The sequence below is a fragment of the Dasypus novemcinctus genome, chromosome 7 (assembly GCF_030445035.2).
Source record: "Dasypus novemcinctus isolate mDasNov1 chromosome 7, mDasNov1.1.hap2, whole genome shotgun sequence".
Lineage (NCBI taxonomy): Eukaryota > Metazoa > Chordata > Mammalia > Cingulata > Dasypodidae > Dasypus > Dasypus novemcinctus.
Genome location: NC_080679.1, coordinates 101730537 through 101752045, shown reverse-complemented (window position 1 = coordinate 101752045; position 21509 = coordinate 101730537). Strand labels below are relative to the sequence as shown.

The 21509-nt window shown below is 34.8% G+C and overlaps 1 protein-coding gene across 3 annotated transcripts in view; it reads left to right on the top strand.

Annotated features, from left to right (window-relative positions):
* The window catches only part of ACVR2A (activin A receptor type 2A), a 99859-nt gene that overhangs the window by 57435 nt on the left and 20915 nt on the right, over positions 1-21509 (top strand). For 2 of the 3 annotated variants that reach the window (XM_071216451.1, XM_058300964.2), the window contains exons 3-5: positions 5422-5629; positions 9262-9371; positions 9557-9711. In XM_071216451.1, coding sequence (XP_071072552.1) covers positions 5422-5629; positions 9262-9371; positions 9557-9711 — 473 coding nt within the window. Of the gene's footprint in view, positions 1-5421; positions 5630-9261; positions 9372-9556; positions 9712-21279; positions 21304-21509 lie in introns of all 3 variants that reach the window. The other variant, XM_058300963.2, reaches the window with a different exon arrangement.

Sequence of the window (21509 nt, the reverse complement as noted above, 5' to 3'; positions counted from 1 at the left end):
CTGCATCTTCAAAAAAATTTGCTGAGATTTTGATATGAATTGCATTAAATATATACATTAGATTAGGGAGAATTGACATCTTTTCTGTGTTGAGCTTTCCAACCCATGAATAGGGTATGTCTTTCTAACTATTTACGTCTTCTTTAATTTCTTTCATCATGCAGGTCTTATACATGTTTTATTATTAGAGTTATATGTAAGTATTTTGGTGTTTTTTTGGAGTAGTTTTAATGGGTGCTGCACTTTTGATGTCAGTTTCAGTTTCCACTTGTTCATTGTCAGTATGTAGAAATGCAGTTGATTTTGTGCCTTGATTTTGTATCTTGTGACAGTTTACAGTATGTCAGCTCATGTTTATTATTTCTTTCACAGTTGTATTGATTAAAGAATATGAGGGAAATCTGGACTCACATAGATATATAGTTAGAAAAAGGAGGATTTTAATAGCTTTTACAGATAATTATGGATGTTTTTCTTTGATAACATACCCAAACTCAAAAAGTGGTAGTTTTCTTTTTCATTTTTTTTTTTAAGTTGGGTTTATCAAAGTATGATTTATATAGATAAAATGTGTTTTTTTCCAGTGTTCAATTCTGTGCATTTTGATTAGTCCATTGTATTAGTCAGCCAAAGGGGTGCTGACACAAAGTACCGGAAATCTATTGGCTTTTTTAAAGGGTATTTATTTGGGGTAGGAACTTACAGTTACCAGGCCATAAAGCATAAGTTACTTCCCTCACCAAAGTCTTATTTCCATGTGTTGGAGCAAGATGGTTGCCGATGTCTGCCAGGGTTCAGGATTTCTGGTTCTCTTCCCAGGGTTCATTTCTCCCTGGAATCAGCTCCTCTGTTTTCTCCATAAAAGATCACCTATAGACTATGAGGCTCTCTAGGCTGTGCCTCTCTCCACAAGTTCTGTCTTGTGGAGATAGACCTATCAGATGAACAGCTGTCTCTCCCTGGGGCGTCTGTGTGTCTAAAGAGCTGTCTCTATTCCTGTGTTCTTCTCCTGTGTGTTCCCTTCTTGGGCTCCAGCTCAAAAACTCCAACAGCAGAACTCCAACTCTGTCCTTTGCCATGCCTTTTATCTGTGAGTCCCCACTCACCAAGGGGTCAGGACTCAGCACTCTACTGACACAACCCAGTCAAAGCCCTAGTCATAATTTAATCATACTCAGGTACAGACCAGTTTACACCCATACAGTCATCTAACCACCACTGTATCAAAGGTATAGCACATTTCCATCATTCTAAGAAGTTTCCTTGTGCACTTTTGTAATCAGTTTCCTCCCCTCACTCCCAGCGCCTGGTAACCTTTGATCTGATTGCTGTCCTATAGTTTTGCCTTTTCCAGAATATATGTAAATAGTATCATGTGTATAGTGTGGGGTTTTTTTGTAAGATTTATTTTTTATTTATATCTCTCCTCTTCCAAACCTCCCCCCCGCCCCAGCTGTTGTCTGCTCTCTCTGTCCATTCGCTGCACGTTCTTCGGTGTCCACTTGCATTCTTGTCAGTGGCACCAGGAATCTGTGTCTCTTTTTGTTGCATCATCTTGCCACATCACCTCTCCATGTGTGTGATACCATTCCTGGGCAGGCTGCGCTTTTTTCATGCGAGGCGGCTCTCCTTGTGGGGCGCACTCCCTGCCCGTGGGGCTCCCCTACGCGGGGGACACCCCTGTGTGGCACAGCACTCCCTGCACGCATCAGCACTGCACATGGGCCAGCTCACCACATGGGCCAGGAGGCCCTGAGTTTGAACCCTGGACCTCCTGTATGGCAGGCGGATGCTCTATCAGTTGAGCCGAATCCGCTTCCCTATAGTATTTTGAGTCTGGCTTCCTCACTTAGCAAAATGTGTTTGAGGTTCATCCATATCATTGTGGTTATTCCTAATTTGGTCCTTTTTATTGTATGGATGTTGTTTGTACTTTTGCCAGTGATGACAGTTGGGTTGTTTCTAGTTATTAGCGATTATAAAATTACTATAAACATACGTGTACAAGTTTTTGTCTGGACATATGTTTTCCTTTTTTATAGGTAAACATGTAGATGTGTAATTACTGGGTAGTATGGCAGATGTTTATATGAAGCTGCCAAACTGTTTTCCAAAGTGACTGTACCCTTCTGCATTCCCACTACCAATGTATGAGCATTCTAATTATTCTACATACTTATCAGCACTTAATATTGTCAGGTTTTGTGTGTTTGCTTGTTTGTTTGTTTTTAGCCATTCTAATCAGCATCTAGTGGTAGTTCATTGTGGTTTTAGTTTGCTTTTAGTAATGACGAATGATATGTAGTATTTACCATTCATATCTTTTGTTTGGCAGAGTATGTTCAGATCTTTTGCCTGTTTTGAAAAATTGGTAGTGTTTTCTTGTTATTTAGTTAGGAGAGTTCTTCTTCTTTTTAAGATTTATTTTTCTTTACCCCTCCCCCCCCCCATCCCCCAGATGCTTCTCTCATCTGTCTGCTTATTGTTTGCTTGCCTTCTCCAGGAGGCACTGGGAACCAAACCTGAGACCCCCCCCCATATGAGAGGCGAGTGCCCAATGGCCTGAGTCACATCTGCTCTCCATGGGCTGTAGTGTCTGCTGGCTTGTGGCATCTGCTTCTTGTGGCAGTGGGAAGTGTTTAGCTCATTGCAGCGGGGGTGGCATCTGCTCATTTTCTTTTAGGAGTCACTGGGACCCAAACCTGGGACCTCCTATGTGGTAGGCAGGCACCCAACTGGTTGTGCCGCATCTGCTTCCCGAGAGTTCTTTATGTATTTTGAATATTAGTCCTTTATCAAGTATGTGTTTTGTGAATATTCTCTTCCAGAGTGTGACTTTTCTTATTTTCTTTACAACTTCTGAAGAATGGAAATTTTAATTTTGGTGATGTTTATCAGTTTATTCTTTTGCATTCTTTCTAAAAAATCCTTCATAACTCAAGTTTAAAAAATTAGTTTTCTTCTTGAAGTTTTAGAGTTTCAGGTTTTAATTTTAGATCTGTGATTCATTTTGAGTTAGTATTTGTATATAGTTTAAATATGAGTTGAGTTTCTTTTTTTCCATACAGATGTGCAGTTATTTCAGAATCAAATTTTGAGAAGTCTGTCCTTTCTTTGTTGAGTTAACTTGGCACTTTTGGTATACATCAGTTAATCATAAATGTCTTTGTCTATTTCTGGCCTCTCTATTCTTTTCCACTAATGTGTGTACCTGTCTTTTCACTAAGACCACACTGTTTTTTGTTTTGTTTTATTTTGTTTTGGAAAATACCAGGGATTCAGCCCAGGACCTCATACATGGGAAACAAATGATAAACCACTGAGCTACATCTGCTTCCCAGTGATAGTTGTTTTTTTGTTTGTTTTTAGGAGGTACTGGGGTTTGAACCCGGGACCTTGTACATGGGAAGCAGGTACTCAACCACTTGAACTATATCTGCTTCCCCCCTTCTGTTTTTAAATAAACAAAATTTTATTGAGATATATTTGAGTACAATATAGTCCATCTAATGTGTAGTCAGAGATTTTTAGTATAAACACAGAGTTGTACATCCATCACTATACTCTTAGAACATTTTTTTTATTCCAAAAAGAAGTACTCCTTGGCAGTCACCCTCCATCCCTCTATCTCTCTGTAGCCCTAAATAACCACTACTCTGTTTCCATCTCTTTAAATTTGTTTATATTTACATTTTATGTAAAGGAATCATACATTATGTAGTATTTTGTGTCTAGTTTCTTTCACCTAATATTTTTAAATTTTAATTTTTTAAATTAGAAAAGGTGTAGCATTACAGCAGTCATGTAAAAAATACATTCTCATTTACGCCCATATTGTTTCTCTTTGCATTAGTGTGATCCCTTTGTTAACACTTGATGAAAGAATATTAAAATATTAACTGTTAACAGTAGTCCACAGTTTACATTAGGTGTATTTTTCCCATATAGCACTCTATTATTAACACCTTGTAATAGTAAAAGTATTGTAATTTGTTATAATTCTGAAAGAACATTCTTATCTTTGTACTATTAGCCATAGTACATCATCCACAAAAGGGTTCATTGTGTTATACAGTCCCATGTTTTGTACATTCCATGCAGAGTGTATACTCAGTGGCTCTCAGAATAGTCAGAAAGTCATGCACTCATCACCACAGTCAATTTTAGAACATTTTTACTACCTCAAAAAGAAAAATCCTGTGCTCCCTTATACTTCTCCATTGTTGACTCTTAGCATTGTTGACACTGATGAAAAAAAATTACAGTATTACTGTTAATTATAGTCCAGAATTAACGTTAGTTGTATTTTTCCCATACGTCAATCACCATACTATTAACACCTTGTAATAGTGATACTCATTTGTTCTAGTTCATGGAAAAACATTCTTGTATTTTTGCTGTTAACCGCCTTCCTTCCTCCTCCACCATTGGGCTCATTGCATTAGAAGTCCACACTGTTTTGATTGCTGAAGCTTTTGTAGTGAGTCTTAAAATCATGCGGTGTGAATTCTCTTTTGTACTTTTTTTCAGAATTGTTTTGTCTAGTCCAGTTTCTTTTGTATATAAGATAAGAGATAGTTTCTTAAAAGCTAGTTTGAGTGTACAGTCTGAAACCATATCAATGAACATTTTTTCCTGTTTTATTAAAATCTGTCTGTCTTGTACATGGATTTTTTTTTTTAACCCATGAATGCTTTTATAGCATCACATAATTTATTTGGAAAATATTGGTTCTCTGAATTCATGCAGACCTTCTAAATATTGGCACATTTCATTAAACAAATATTAAAAGTCTCACAGGTTAATATCACCAATGATCTCATCAGAAATGTCTTTAAATAATGGAAAGGTGTCAGGATAACAATGGTGGACACAAGTTTTCCAAAATTGGTTTTTCATTTGGCAGTGCATTCTATTAGTTATTTTTCTTGAAGTAACAGGCTCACTTGGTTCAATTTTTAAAATAATTTTGAGTACAAGTCTGAGTAATTCTAGTTTGTTTAGTTTACCATTCAGTCATATAAAGGCTTTTTCTTGAGGCAATCATTATATGTCAGCATACAGTAGAAGTACTTTTGCTTGCTTCCTATGCTATCACAGCATATATTGAAAAGAAGTTCATTCAAGGGTTGAGATGTTAAAAAATTAATAATTTCTATTGCTTCCTCAAGGACGTTCCCAAGTGATGTGAAATTGGCCTTTTCCAGAGAAATTTCATGATACTGGTGGTCAGGTCATGTTCTATAATACTATACTTAGAGTAGAAGGATTGACCTGGAAATCTAAATGCAATGTTATAACACTAGGAAGACAGTAAAATAATTTACATTTTGGGCACACCTGAAATTGGTATATTGGGAGACCACCTCTTATTTTAAGAGCTAATAAATTATATTAAATTGTTGTTTTATTACCTTATAGGTGCTATACTTGGAAGATCGGAAACTCAGGAGTGTGTTTTCTATAATGCTAATTGGGAAAGAGATCGAACCAATCAAACTGGTGTTGAACCCTGTTATGGTGACAAAGATAAACGGCGACATTGTTTTGCTACATGGAAGAATATTTCTGGTTCCATTGAAATAGTGAAGAAAGGTTGTTGGCTCGATGATGTCAACTGTTACGACAGGTAAAGAAACATTTTAAAAAATAACAATATTAAATGATTTTCATCCCTCCCCCCTTTATAAAAGGGGAAAGATCAGTGCCTGGATTTTTCACTTGAATATTTCTTGCTTCTTAAAGATAGGATTTTGACATGCTGTAATGATAGGATATGTATTTTTTTAAATCTTTTTATTCCCCCACCATGTTGTTTGAGCTTGCTGTCACCTGTGTCTGTTCATTGTGTGCTCTCTGTATCTGTTTGTCTTATTTTTTAGGAGGCACTAGGAGCCGAACCTGGGACCTCCCTTGTGGGAGGGAGGCACCCAATCACTTGAGCTACCTCTGCTCCCTGCTTGTTGTATCTCTCATTGTGTTTCCTTGTTGCATTATCTCATTACATCATCTTGTTGCATCAGCTCACTGTACTGGCCCGTCACCTCAGTTCACTGTCTTGCTCATCTTTCGGAGGCACTGGAAACTGAACTATGGACCTCCCATGTGGTAGGCAGGTGCCCAACTGCTTGAGCCACACCCACTTCCCAGGATATGTATTTTAAAGTAATAAGTATAAACAAGGCATGCTTATGTTTTATCTTTGGTATATTTTAAATAATCTCCCAAGTAGTGAGAACTCTAGATAAAAACCATTTCTTCCCTGAAGATTGTAAACTTTTTTTGTTGGTGCTGATTTTAAGGAAAAAGAATTTTAAAAATTCCTTTAAAAGAGAGTATAGGGAAACAGATATGGCTCAAGTGATTGGGCACCCGTCTAACATGGGAGATCCAGGGTTCAATTCCTGGGGCTTCCTGGTGAAGACAAGACATCAAGACATCAGAACAAACACGTCCTCATAGAAAGCTATATTTTATTTAAAACGTATTGGTTTTTTTAAATTTTTAACAAATCAATTTCATTGATATCTTATTTAATTAAAATTTTTAAAAACAAAAATAATTTTATTGATACATATTAATAATAAAGTATACAATCCATCCAAAGAGTACAATCAGTAGTATTTGGTAAACTAAAAGGTCTTAAGTTGCTTTATTTTGTACTAGAAATGAAATACAGTGGTTATGTTATTGATTGCCTGTAATCTTTCTGCAAAGAGTCCCATAGACATTGGGCTGATCACTTAGCTGTGTTGGCAATAGGATTTCCACTGGGGGTGGGAGGTAGGTGCAAAGTCCTGGGTAAACAGACATTTTGGAATATAAATGTGATAACTTGCTGAATACAAGATACTTCCTGGTACCCTTTCAGTAGCCTCAATTGTCATGACTCTGTTATTGACTAGCCATATATGACTAATAACAGAGTGCATAGAAGAAGCTCATGAAGATTGAATTAACTCCGCTTTTCATGAGACATGAGAACATAGTCCTTTAGGTATGCATTTATTATTTAGGGCATACTTCTAAACCTTAATTATCTAGGGATTATTTTTCTGTAATTACTCGTTTTAGCTGTATTTCTGTTTATTAGCCTTTTAAACAGAAGTGATAATCAACTGATAGTTGCTATTCTGGAGGGTAAGTAGTAAGAAATGGGAAAATGAGTTTGGGAATCATCTTTATCCAAAGCTGCCTTTTATTTGTTAGCTGAAATCAGGAATCCCTGTTCTTTTTGTAGTGAAAACTTACTCTGCTTTGCACTGAAAATTAGTTTTTCAGTTGGGTGAGACTCAAGTTGTACTAAAATATCTCTAGTACTCTCACTAGAGCTATTTTCCTTGGTGGTAGAACTTTGGTATAGATAATGGAGAGTAGCTTATTCAGTGTACATGCTTGCTTTTAGAGTGATGTCACTATACTAGGCTATTTCTGGGGGGAATTAAGAGTATTGTGCCCTACATTTGTTTGAAAAACAAATGGTAAGGGTAGTAAAGAAGAGGAAGGAAAAGAAAATTCAAGAATTGTCAAAATGTGGAGAAAAAAGTGATAAAAGAAGAATGAAATTGAATCAGAGAAAAGTAATTTCCTGGAATTAGTCTAGGTGTTAGGCATAATTGTAAATATTATAAATTATTATTATTTTTAGGAGGTACCAGGGATTGAACCCAGGACCTTGTACATGGGAAGCAGGCATTCAACTACTGAGCTACATCCACTCCCCAGTTAGAGTTGGTTTTTTCATTTGTTTATTTTTGCTTTTAGGAGGTGCCAGAGATCGAACCTGGGACCTTGTACATGGGAAGCAGGCACTCAACCACTTGAGCTAAATCTTTTGTTTATAAATTGTTAAATTTTAGCTTTAATTTGTCTTTTTACTTCCTACTAAATATACATTGGTATGGCTTTCATTTTAAAGTTGATTTTTGTTAAAACTACATTCTCCATGAAATTTCTTGAGCTTTTTACTTTAAATTCAACCATGTTATTCTAACAGTCTTCACAAATGTTCACAGTTTTTTACGATATGTCTTTAAATTTACCTAATGTTTACTAGCAGTATTTAAAAACTTGATTTTTATTTTTTTATTTTTTTATTTTTGGATAGGTAAAGCTGTTTCTTAGTGTTTTCATTAGGGTTTACTTTAGAGACTAAATCCATATCTTTTTCAGGAACTTCTATATAGAAGGGTTTTTTTTTACTCCATTAAAGGATGGATTTTTATTTTACAATAGTAAATAGGAAAGGATAGAAGTAAAGCTGCACATCGGTTGACAGAATGAGCACCTTCAATATCTACATAACTACTATCTAAAACACTTTTCTTCCAGAATTTTTCAGTGCTCCTTAAAATTAGATTAGTTAACATTGAGAAGAAAGTTCTGTTCTTAAAACAGTAACCTTGTCCATTGTTTTTTTAAATCAATTTTATTGGTGCATATTAAGATACATTCCATCCAAAGTGAACAGCTTATGACATTTGGTATAATCACATGGTTGTACATTCATTACTTCAGTCATTATCAGAGCATTTTCATTTTTCCAATAACAATAATAATAATAGGCAAACAAATCTCTATCCCTTAATAATCACCTCTCAATCTTGTTTTTGAAATTCACCTAACTCTAATCAGTTTTTTAGTCACTATTAGGTCCTAGGTGTTTGTTGTTACATATTTTTCTCTGCTTTTTGATCATCTCAAATTTGTTCATTGTATTTGGCAATTTGAAATCTGCCAAAAAAAAAAATGACACTGTTAATTCCAAAGCCTGGTTTGGGTCTCTGATATTGAGATATGTTTTGCTTATGAGATAGGTAACCTTATTGCATTTAGTTTTTATATTCTAGCTTTCTACATACATTCTAGTTTTTGTATGAAATGAGGAAACTCTATTTCCTGTGAATAGAATTTCCTCATTGGGTTAATTAAAAAACAGAAAAAGGTGGTTGCCTTATCTTGATTTTTAGGAACCAAATTAAGGCACTGTATTTTCAAGGAACCAGTGAGTTTTAGGATTGTCCCTGTTATTTGTTCAAACATGGACCCTGAACCCAGTAATGCAGATAAGATTTAGTAATAGGAATCCAGGGACATTTTTAGGTTTTAAGAATTGATCATTGGATCTTAATAAAAATCTTGGAAGTTGTGTATAAATTACTTATTCATTATATTATCTCTGAGAAGACTTTAGGAAAATACCCATTGTAGGTTCAGTATAATAATATTGTTTTTAATTATTTTTACTCTGCTTGTTTATAGGACTGATTGCATAGAAAAAAAAGACAGCCCTGAAGTATATTTTTGTTGCTGTGAGGGCAATATGTGTAATGAAAAGTTTTCTTATTTTCCGGAGATGGAAGTCACACAGCGTAAGTTCATAGGGAAAATAACATACATCTGTTTAACCAGTAGATTAAAAACAAAGTATCCTTGTGTTAGGTGGAATAATTTACTCGTACATCCTTGTCTCCTAAAATTTGACACTGCAATAAATAAATATTATGGGATTCTGTAGATCAAATCTGAGTTGTATTCTTTTTCCTGTTTTCCATAGCTACTTCAAATCCAGTTACACCTAAGCCACCTTATTACAACATCTTGCTATGTTCCTTGGTGCCACTTATGTTAATTGCTGGGATTGTCATTTGTGCATTTTGGGTGTACAGGCATCACAAAATGGCATACCCTCCTGTACTTGTTCCAACTCAAGTAAGTTATTGCCTTGTACTTTGTGCTATTGTACAGTAATGTATATTTGAAGAAAAAAGTATTTTAAAATAAATGAGAGTCTTTTTGTTTCTTCTCATAATTCTGTATTTTAAAAAAATACTGCAATGGTAAATCTATTAGGTTGCTACAAATAACTTTCCTTTAGAGTTAATTTTTTAACGTTTATTGTCATGGGAACTTTAGCTAATTTTGCAAACTTATCTATTTGATATACTGTAAACATTTCTCAGGGGTATTCCCATTTCTGTTCTCCCTTTGGAGAGTTTTACTTTCATTCCAGTACTTTTAAGTCTGATATGCACTTTGTTTTTGAGAAGTAGTTAATGATGGAGATTTTAACACCTCCATTACAATCTTTTTTTTCCCTTCCATCCTCTCCTCCATTCCTAAATGTCTATGTCTTTTTTAAGAGCACATGCCAAAAATCTTTTTCACCAACCAAGTAGGTAAAGAGGGACCCAGGAAGGTCACCTATAAAGTGTGGAAAAGAGAGATTTCAGAAAGAAATTTCCTTAAAAATATTGTGTTAGCGATGATGGGAGAGAGTGTTGCTGTGGGGGGAGTGGGGGGCGGGGGCGGTGGGGTTGAATGGGACCTCATATATTTTTTTTAATGTAATTAAAAAATAATAATAATAAATAAATATTTAAAAAAAAATATTGTGTTAGAAAAGATCAGAAGAGCAGCATTTCTCTGTTGATAGTTCCACATATTTTTTCCCTGTTTGTTTGCAGTATATCATGTATGTACTGAAGACTAAAACCTTTTTAATGCCCTTGGTTCTTCCCCACCCCTTCCAGTATTTCTAAAAATATGGGTGTGGTTAGTAATCAGATCAAATTCATTCACTATTCCTCATTCTGTATTATGCAGGCAGTTGGCACTGGCCCAGGGCTTTACAAGGACTTTTAATAGAAATAGTTAATATGCTGCAGGCCCAGGAAAGCTGTTAACTTTTGGTTATACTTTCTTAAGACCTCTACAAACTATGGTTTTTAATTTTGTTTCTTTTAACTCTTAAAATCAGATTACTTTCTTTTACTAATTGCTGCAGGATTAATGGTTAATCCTGCAGCTATTAGTATATAGAGGTGGAGTAGACATCACTATCCCAGGGCCCACAGAATGGAGGAATAAAATGTGGATTAGAGTGGATTTACTGATATTCTACTCTGAAATTTTTGTGACTACTAATAGAATAAATTGTATCATTGACAGGGAAAAAGTGGCCACAGTAGTTGCTGAGGGCAGGGAGTGGGAAGAAGAGATGTGATTAGGGGGCATTTTTGGGACTTCGGAGTTGTCCTTAAAGTTATTGCAGGGTCAGATGCTGGACATTATATATCCTGCAATAACCCACTGAATGTACTGGGGGAGAGTGTGAACTACAGAGTAAACTATTATCCACGTGGTGCAACAGTACTCCAAAATGTGTTTGCTGAGTGTGATAAGTGTGCCACAGTGATGGGGGAAGTTGTTGGTGTGGGAGGAGTGGGATGGGGGGATGGGGGGATGGGGGGGTATGCAGGAACCTCTTATGGTTTTTATAATGTGACCTTTTTTTGTGATGTATGTATCTCCAAAAAACACAATTTACAAAAATGGGGGTGGGGGGATGGGGTGGGGGTTATATGGGAACCTCGTATGTTTTTTTTAATGTAACTTTCTATGTGATTTATTAACTTTAATTAAAAAAAACTTGATACAAGAAAATGGTAAAGTACTATAATTTAATGACTAAAACAAATCCTTCCTGCTAAGCTTTATTTATATAACACACTTCTTTCTCAGTACTTGGAGCAATCTGTTAGCATTAGGTCACTGCTGCCCATAATCTTTTGTAAGATGTGCCTAAGGAGAAATAAACCCAAAGGTAAAATGGATTATTCAGAAAATTTTGTAAACATATGCTCTTTTATGGCATAAATATTTTAATTTTTAAGTGTTAGTAACTAAATTGTGGGTTTATTAAAAATCATTGGAGTGAGCAGATGTAGCTCAAGCAGTTGAGTGCCTGCTTCCCACATGGGAATTTCCTGGGTTTGGTTCCCAGTGCCTCCTAGGAAAAAAACAGAAATAAACAACAAGCAAAAAAAGCAAAAACCAACACAGGGGAGTCAATGTGGCTCAGTGGTTGAGTGCCAGCTTCCTGTATATGAGGTCTGGGAACCTCAAAAAAAAATTAAGTATCAAAAAAGTATCTTGAAATATTAAATTTTAATGCCTACTATATGTATAGTTTAGTCTAAGTGGTCATAGACATACTTTACCTTCTGTTGATGATAACTTTTTTTTTGAGGTAACAGGGCCAGAGATTAAACCTGGGACCTCACATAAAAAATGTGACCCCCATTTTTAATTTTAGTATCTAAAATTAGAAGAGATAGTATATAGTCCTACAATAGTTTCTTGAATTTACCTCGATTTGTGAAATGATTGAAAAAAACCAGAAACCACATTAAAAAAAACAAGTTTGTTAAGGTGTTTAAGAGATAGAAGAGCTTTTAAAATGATGCTCTAATTTTATAGACAATTTTGATTTGAATACAATATTGATGCAAAAGTGTGGTTAAGGCATTTTTTTTTAAAGGTGAGGATATCCTATAGTTGGAGCTAATTTATTTAGAAATGCTATTTAATATAAGGGTTTAGTTTTTTTTAAAAGGAAAGATTCAATATTCCGAAATGACTTAAGAATCCAAGTCTTCCATGAGTGTCCATCTCTGTGAGTTTAAGATATATGTCACAGTGGTTGATGTTGTTGTACAGATTTATTTAGTACTTGCATTGCTCTCTGATGAATTGTTTGAATTGCTATAAGGTAAGGGGTAAATTTGAAGGTTTTGTGATGGAATGACCTGGAAATGGTTAAGCTTTGTTTTGAAAGACACAAGATATGTCCTATTTTATGCTTTCATTCTGTCATAAGCTGTGTGGTAAATAAGGGGCATTGTCATTGTAGAACTTCATTTATGCCATCTCTCACTGACTCTGAAACACTATGGTGTCATATTTTAAGTTTTATCTGTGGTGAGAAGTTTATGCAGACTCTTGTTCTTCAGGACATCTTAGTGTTCTTAGTGGGCTCAGTTTTATCTCTTATTAAAAAGTAATTATAATTATATCAAGCATTTATAGAATATTTACAGTATACTAGGGTGCTAAGATATATATGTGTGTGTTTAAATTATATATATATATATATATATATATATATATATTTTTTTTTTTTTCCTTAAGTGATATCCAGACTCTAGTGTGTAAGGATTATCTTTGGGATTTGTTAAAAACACAAATACCTGGACCACACCCCTGAAAGTATGGAAGGGAGTCTGGGATATTATGTTTTTGATTAGCTTCCCAGGCGATCCTGGTGAACAGCCAGTTGTGCAAAACATTGATTCAAAATTTCTTTACCTTTACCTCACAGTGTTATTTATGAAGTATAATCCCATTTTATAGGTAGAGAAATTGAGACATAGCAAGTTTACAAGTGACAGAGTTAGAATCTGAACCACGAGCTCTGACACTAAAGCTTTGCCCTTACTGCTTATTGTGTTTCTCTTTTTTTTTTTTTTTAGAAAGCTGATTCTTCTCTTTCTAATAATTCAGTAAACATCCTCCCTGCCATCTCAGAATCATTCTACAGGCTAATTAAATTTTTTCCTTTTTGAATGCTGAATAATTTGTGTGCTACTAAAATGAGCAATAACATTGTCTCACATAGAACAAAAGGGAATGTAAATAATCATAGATAACAGAGAAGGTCATATTAAGGTGTTTTCTACTAAAAAATTTAGCACATTTTAGAATAGGATTTATGAACATGTGATGAGATTATAGATATAAATTTCTTTGCTTCTGAGCTGGTACTGCCAATACCTACCAGTTGTTTATGACTACTTTGAGGGGTAGGAGAAGTAGATAGGAGAGATATACTCTAAATTTTAAAGTTAATTCCATATTCCACATCAGTTTTGTCCCCATATTCAAAGTTTAATTCCAAGATCATCTAGGAAAAGATCTTACGTTCTTATTATGGATTTCTGGAACACTCTTCTAAATCAAATGCATGTAGACATAAAATTTGCCCCCCCCCCCCTCCTTTGGGAAACTTCCTCAAAGCTTTGGCTAAAGATTTATTTGGTGAATGGTATGTGGTCTCTTGTTAAGGCACTGGTTTCGTCATGATGATTGTCAAATTGAAGAGTCACTCCTGCAATAGGAACCATATTTGAGGAGACTTTACTCAGCAAAAGAAGCTAAAGTTTCATATTTTGTGTTCTTTCATCAGCTTGATATTAGTATTTTTTTTCTCTTGGGTGATAATAGAACACTAGGCTGGGCCATTCTGGAGGACTAAGGATATCTACCTGTATCCTCTCAGGAAGCTGCTTCTAGCAGTTAAATGGTATGATTCTTTATTTTTAAGGCATCAAGCTATGTAGATTTTCTAGTTTCATTAATACTTTTTTGAAGAAGTGATACAGAGATTAAGTACTTGAAAATATGCTCTTTAATTTAATTATGATTCTTAGTAACCAATAGAAAATATTCTAAAATCTAGCACAAAGGCATAGGAAAAAAAAGCAGTTTTGCTGATCTTTATTAAAGCATTCATCTTTCTTTACAACTCATTTTAACTACTATGTTTCTAACATTGTTTCATGTTATAACCATCTTCCTTCCCAGTCATCCTGGGTGAAAAGCCTCAGAGACACATACTTCTATTCTTCACCCTGTCATTTACCAAGTCCTGTCCATTCAACTTTTCATCCTACTGATCTTATTGTAGTTTAGGCCATTATTATACCACTGACTGCAATCATTTCTGTAATCACCAAACTGGTTGTCTTTACTCTGATTTCCCTCCGTTCTTCTGTACTGTTTTTACAGTAGCATTTTACATATCTGATTATGTTACTTCTGAATTTAAAAATATTTGAGGGTTCCCAGTGATTCATAGCAAAGAATGCAGGGTTTGGAGCATGACATTTGTTGTCTTCCATAATCTACCTTTTGATTCCTTCTCCCTTACTCCCTAAACCAACCATTATATGAATCTAGAATGGTTTTAGTTATGTATCATCCTTGAAAGAATTGAGAAAATAGTATACATATTTTCTGTTTTCCTTGATTCAGATGAGAAAGACTCATAATTATTTTGTATGTTTCATTCTTCCAGTAGACTGTAAGTTTCTTGACGACAGGGTATGTATTGCAGTCACTGCTGTATCTCACACAGTATGTTGTTTGTAATGACCATTTCATAAGTGTTTGCTGAGTGGAATTTTTTATATTTAGTGTTGTTCTGAGATGATAATGCAGTATGCCCAAGAATTCCTTTAAAAAAAAACACTTAGGTGCTCTAGGGCTTTACCTTACAGGAAATCTTGAGCTCATGTATATATATATGTATATATTGGGGTGGTTAAAGTAAGTTGCCATTATTAAGTTCTTTCAGTAATTACAAACTAAAACATCCTATAAGTTTGCATCACTTTTCTTCTTTTGCTTATGCTAAAGTTTCTTTCCACATCTAGGAAGATGCTCTTGTAATCTGTGGTGTGTAAACTAATGCAAACTGGTTTTTCTTGTGCCAGTGAGTCATGAATTTGAAAGAATTGATGCACTGACTCTGTTATTAATAAATCTTATTATTGTTAAAGTTATGTAGTGTCAATAAAATTGTTTACATCACCTTCATAACCATATATGAGCTTAAGTCTTCTGCTTACAAGATTTATATTTATGCTGATAAATTATACTAAATTTTTGGGTATGGAAATTACCTGCCTTCTACCAGCCTATGGAGTGAGCTTCTAGTTCCTTTTTAAAGGTTATATGAATTACACTTTAGTATTTCAACATTAATGCTTTTCCTGATGCCATCAGTCTCTTTAGTCTTTACACATTTTGTCTGGTTTTGGTCTGATAAGGAGCAAAGGCTTTTAGATGTTTGGGATACCTTAGTTAGGCATCCAGAATAATCCTGTTGGTCTTAATATTAAAATAATAATAGGTTGCCAGTGCATGTTTTGTCACTTTACTATCCACTGAGAAACCAAGCCACCTGTGAAAATGCTTTGTAGGATTTCCCTATTGAACATGAATCTATATATGCACCCATTTAAAATTAATAAGATACTGAAAGGGTAGCATAACATCACTTGGCCAAGTCCATTTATGAAAAGATGTTGCTTCCATATTCAGGAAGGATAATGGGGAAGCAATATCATGTAAATATTTTTCTATTTACAAAATTAATATTACTTCCATAAAAGCACACCTTGAAATAGGTTGACCCCTGAATAGGTGGAGTTTACGAACACATCTCTCTCCCTTGCACTTTCTCATACTCTTACTTTCTTCCTCTTTTTTTGACACACTCCAACGCTTTAAAAAAAATCATAAATCCTTGCTTATTGTAACAAGACAAATTGTACGTAAGAGTGGTGAGAGAGGGAGTGAGAGAATCATTTGCTCTTCTTTTTCCCTTTCCCTATCACTTTCCTGAAATAACCCATTTTAACAGGTTGGTGCATATCTGTTGATACCTATCTCAAATATCACTTGTTTGTATATATACTTATTTCTCTTTTACAAATGATAACTTATGATTCCACAGCTGGTTTCATTTAATTTAACAGTACATCAAGGAAAGCTTTTAGCTTGATAATTTTAGTCTGTCTCATTTGTATTAAATGTTGTGCTTTTTAATTATTTTTAAATCAATTTTATTGATTTAATACTAATATTAATAAATTGTATGCATATTAATAAAGCATACAATTCATCCAAAGTGTACAATCAATGGTATTTCGTATAATCACATAGTTGTGCATTCATCACTTCAATGATTAGAGCATTTTCATTATTTCAATAATAATAAATACCAGGTAAACAAGAAAATTCTTTTCTCAATCTGTCTATGCTTCCCCTGCTATATCTAGCTGTCCTGGCTATTCTTGCACAATTATTTATTTATTAAGCAGTTTTACTGAGAAATTTTAAGTGATATTTAGTGGAGTTTCATTGTATGCTCATAAAACACCAAAATTTGGTATGATTTATTAGAGTTTGGGTTAAGTTTCTGCTAAGAGCTAGAACCTACATTTCACAAATATTTTAAATGATTCTTTTAGCATGTTTAAAATATGGAGACAGTACTTGTTGTATTACACTTATACATCTTTTTTTCTTTTTTTCCTTTTGGTATATGCCTAAGAAATATTACAGGAGTACTAACGATGCCTCTTCCTTCTGTGTCCCACTTGGTGTGTAATTATTTTTGCATTGGTAGCCTAAACTACAAAATACTTGTATCTATACTTCTACACTCTGCAGGGAGAAGTATCATAAATTATCCCCAGATATGCTCTTGACAAAAAGTTACACTGTTATATATAAAGAGGAAAAGAAAAAAAAATTAAAAGCTTTATCAAAAGCTTAAATCAAGTTAAAACTACTGCAAGCACCTGGTTTCTAAAAATGACTTTCATTTAAAATTTTAAGATGTTGAATTCGCTTTTCCTTTGGCCTCATGCAGGGTCCCCCATCTGTCAGTTTATAAATGGGACTGATTCTTTTAGACCAGAGTACATAATTTATCCCTATTCTTGTCTGGCAAAGTGACAGTAAATAGGAGGAAGTGAGTTTACTTTTCTCTATATTCTCCATTTCCTGGACTTTGTGCTATATCTGTTCCTTCATTTCTAGCTACATCATTGCTGTCATATCTTTTTCTATTGATTTAAGATAATAAAAGTGAAAGAAAAGTTCATGTGTTAGTGAAAGCTGATTGTGTCAAATGAGCTGAAAAGTATTGTTTTCTTTTTCTTTTTCTTTTTTTTCTTTTCCTTAACTACTCACCTAATGCTCAAATGCCTGCTGTGCCGGGCACTATGCTGAAAGAATGTATGGTGACAAGTGGCGAGGACATTTGCTTGCCCTTTTGGAGCCTGCAGTGAATATATAGATGAACTGAAACTGAGTTTTTGTTTGTTTTACTTTGCAGCTGGGTAATGAAGAGTAAAAAGAGTAAGAAAGGAGTTGCTTCAATGATTTAGGCAAAGAGTGAAGGAAGAGAGAAGATGTCTGATTCCAGCTTTGTAGTGATTGGGAGAAGAACTGCATCTAGCTTTGTTGTGAAAAACAGTGGGTGCTTGGCTAATTTAAGTGCTCAGTAAGTGTTAGCTGTTATTGCTGACAGGGGGAGCAGCTTCAAAATTGTAGGAAGCTTATTGAAACCACCATTGATATATATCAAATTCGAAGATTTTATTTTGAGTACTGCATCAAGCGGTATACTGATCACTTTTACACATACTATCTATCAACACCCACTGATAGAGGTTCCAAATTATCAAGTCCACTTTATAGATAAGAAAATTGGGGCACAAATAGGTAAAGTGACATACCTGGAGTCTCCCTACTGAGTGTCGAACCCTAGGCATTTATATCCTAGGATTATTGTCAAGTAATAGTTGTAAGTAAGTGACTTATTTCAATATATAATTAGTTGGGATTCATAAAAAACTTAAGGGGAATAAAGGAACAGAGTACATAAGCTATATTTAAAAAGTTTTTATGGTGAATTTATGTAGCCTTCTAGATAAACATAACCATTTTACCAGATCACAATTTGTTCTTCTACAGCATGGCCCTTTTCTTTTTTTTCAGTTTTACTTGAGCAATACAAATATTAAGATAGATAAAAAATATTTCTTCTATAGTCAGTCATAAACCTCAGAAATCACCAGAATGAATGTGGGCCTGCCTACCATCTCATTTAGACTTTTAACTCCAATTTTGACTACCCTTAATTTTTAACCACTTCTTAGGGAATATATCCAGAACCCTCATTTCATCCAACTTGCTTTTTCTTCACTTTGTGTTCAGGAGAAGTTAGATGAGAAAAACTGTAAGAAGTAGGAGTTGACACATCACAAATACAGTCCGAAGATCTAATTGCATAGAATCATGGCTGTGCATTAGACAATATCAATATTATTGAGCCTATTAATAAATATGTCCTGATACAGACATACAGGATTAATATTCAAGGTTAATGCTTTTCTTCCCCAAACCCGGTTCTCAATAAATGGCAATACTGCTAGAAATCTAGGTGGCGTTCCCATACCATTTTTTTTTTTTAAGATTCATTTTTATTTATTTCTTTACCTTCCCCCCCTCCATTGTCTGCTCTCTGTGTCCGTTTGCTATGTGTTCTTCTGTGTCCACTTGCATTCTTGGCAGCAGCACTGGGAATCTGTGACTCTCTTTGTTGCGTCATATTGCTGCATCAGCTCTGCATGTGTGCAGCACCCTTCCTGGGCAGGCTGCGCTTTTTTGGCATGGGGCGGCTCTCCTTACAGGACGCACTTCTTGCACGTGGGGCTCCCCTACGTGGGGGACACCCCTGGGTGGCAAGGCACTCCTTGTACGCATCAGTACTATAAGTGAGCCAGCTCACCACATGGGTCAGGAGGCCCTGGGTTAGAACCCTGGACCTCCCATATGGTAGGCAGACACTATCAGTTGAGCCAAATCCACTTCCCCCAATACCATTTTTTACCTCATCTGCCACCCTCTGGTATTTATCTCTGAGGGTCTTCTCAGAGAAATCCCATATTTAATCTGCCTGTATAAGTCAGATTTCTTTTTACAGGTGTTTATGTTACTGAATTCCTTGCTATTACTCTTAGTTTATAATTATATACCCATTCACATGATTTTTATCTTCCTCTCCTCTATTGTTATAAGCCTTATCAGAGCCTGAGCAGTCAGTGCCTGGCACAAACTAGGCACTCAATAAAGACTTGAATGAATGGATGGGTGGAGAAATACTCTTTTCTGATGTTTGGCAATAGTTTCTTTCTCCTCTAAAGGATAAGCATCAAATCTCTTTCTTGACTGACAGCCTAATAACTTGACATTAATGTGCTGATTAGATATCCACCATTCCCAGTACAGTGCATGCATGATATGTATACATAACTCAAATAAAAATAATAGTATTTTAAAAATAAATCAAGCTACATTTTCAGTGTTGTGAATCCAAACTAGGTTTTTCTGGGGGTCATTTTTCTGTTGTTTTGTTTTTGTTGTTGTTTATTTTCTTAAAATCTCTTCATGTATTTAATTAATTTTTACTTTTTTTGGATTCTATTTTGCATAGTTTATGCACTGAGTCTTGTTCTTGGTTTCCTGTTTTGCTTGAGTCTTTTTATAGCATATTCTAATGTTCATGTATTAAGCAAAAATGTATTTTGGGTAAGATGCATGGAGACTACCTACCTGCACAGTGTTGTGCTGTGGCACCTTTATCTCTGAAAACACCTGCATGAAAATAAGACCTGAGAAATCCTTGAGCCTTGGAAGCCCTAGTATAGTTGAGTTGGCATGGATTTCTTTCAGGGGATGCATTTTACTGTGCAGTGCTGGTAAGATGTTTTGTTAATAGGATTAGCTAAGCCTCTTGGATGAATTATACATACTCCTGAATCATTTTCACAGGAATATAATCAAGAAGGAAGAAAAACTAGTTAAGCAACTGGTATGTTAACTGTCAAGATTTCTTCTTTATTAGTTCTTGTTGTTCTCTGTAGCAGTATTGGAAACTGGGGAATATAATGAGCTATTGGAGGAACTGTTCAGCCTTCCTTTATGTTGGTGACAGTATTTCTCTTAATTTTAATTTGAAATTTGGACTCTACCTATTTTGGGATAATTTGAAAAATGAAAATCTTGTTCTCAGATCTGAGTTTCTTCCTACTGTGAGAAGTATGTATGGAATATTTGATTTCACAGCCTCCATTGCTGAACTACTTCATTCTTGACGTGGCTGGGGAGTTTGTTAATATAGGCCTGGCCTATCACTGTGTTCTCCTTATTTCTGATGATCGTTTTGCTGTCTTATTCTCTTTACTCAGTACGTTATTTGTGTTGCTCACACACTCAATAGACACCGGAAACATTTTTCTGTTTTGCCGTTATGATTGATTTTACAATCTTCTAGGTAAGGGGAGTGAGGCAGTTCAGGAAGTAGGAGATTCTAGAGATTCTTAACACAGCTGTAAAAAGCGTGGTCTTAGAAACTTAGGCAAGCTTTATATATGTTCCTGCTGTGCTGCAAGTTGTTTTCCCCTCCCTCAAGGCAATACTGCCCTCTGGTGTCCAGCAGCCAAATCCAACACGTCTTACTGGAACCTCATAGAAAAATAAGTAATGATTATTTAACACTTGGTTTAGTTTATTTGCTAGCCTGATCATTAGATCAGGTAATTGTGGTTACACTATAGTCAAGAATTTATTACCCCTCATCTGATAGGTAACATACAAGAATTTTTTCTTAGATTTCTTTCCTCTGTTTATAAGGAAAGTGTTCCCAAGCCTCATTTTCAAAAATAGTAAATTGGTTCGCTGCCAACTTTTAAAAGCTTAATCATTATTTTATTTCCTTCACTTTTATAACTGATGCGTCATTTTTCATTTCATTCTGGATATAAATCGTAATTTCTTTTGCCTGTGTTTTTTCTTCACAAGCACGCCTTTCATATAATGATAGAGGTAAGATGCATTGATGTTTGTTTTATGGTTGTGGAACTTTTTTGTGGATGCATACTAAATATTTTGTTCTTAGTTTTTTTTTGTTGTTGTTACTTTATTGTAAATCCTTTGTAGTTTATAAATTTAAGTTAAAAGGTTTTTTAAAATTCTTTTAGTGTTAAAAACAATTGATTTGACATAGTAAGAGATTTTTTAGTTTTAAAGGA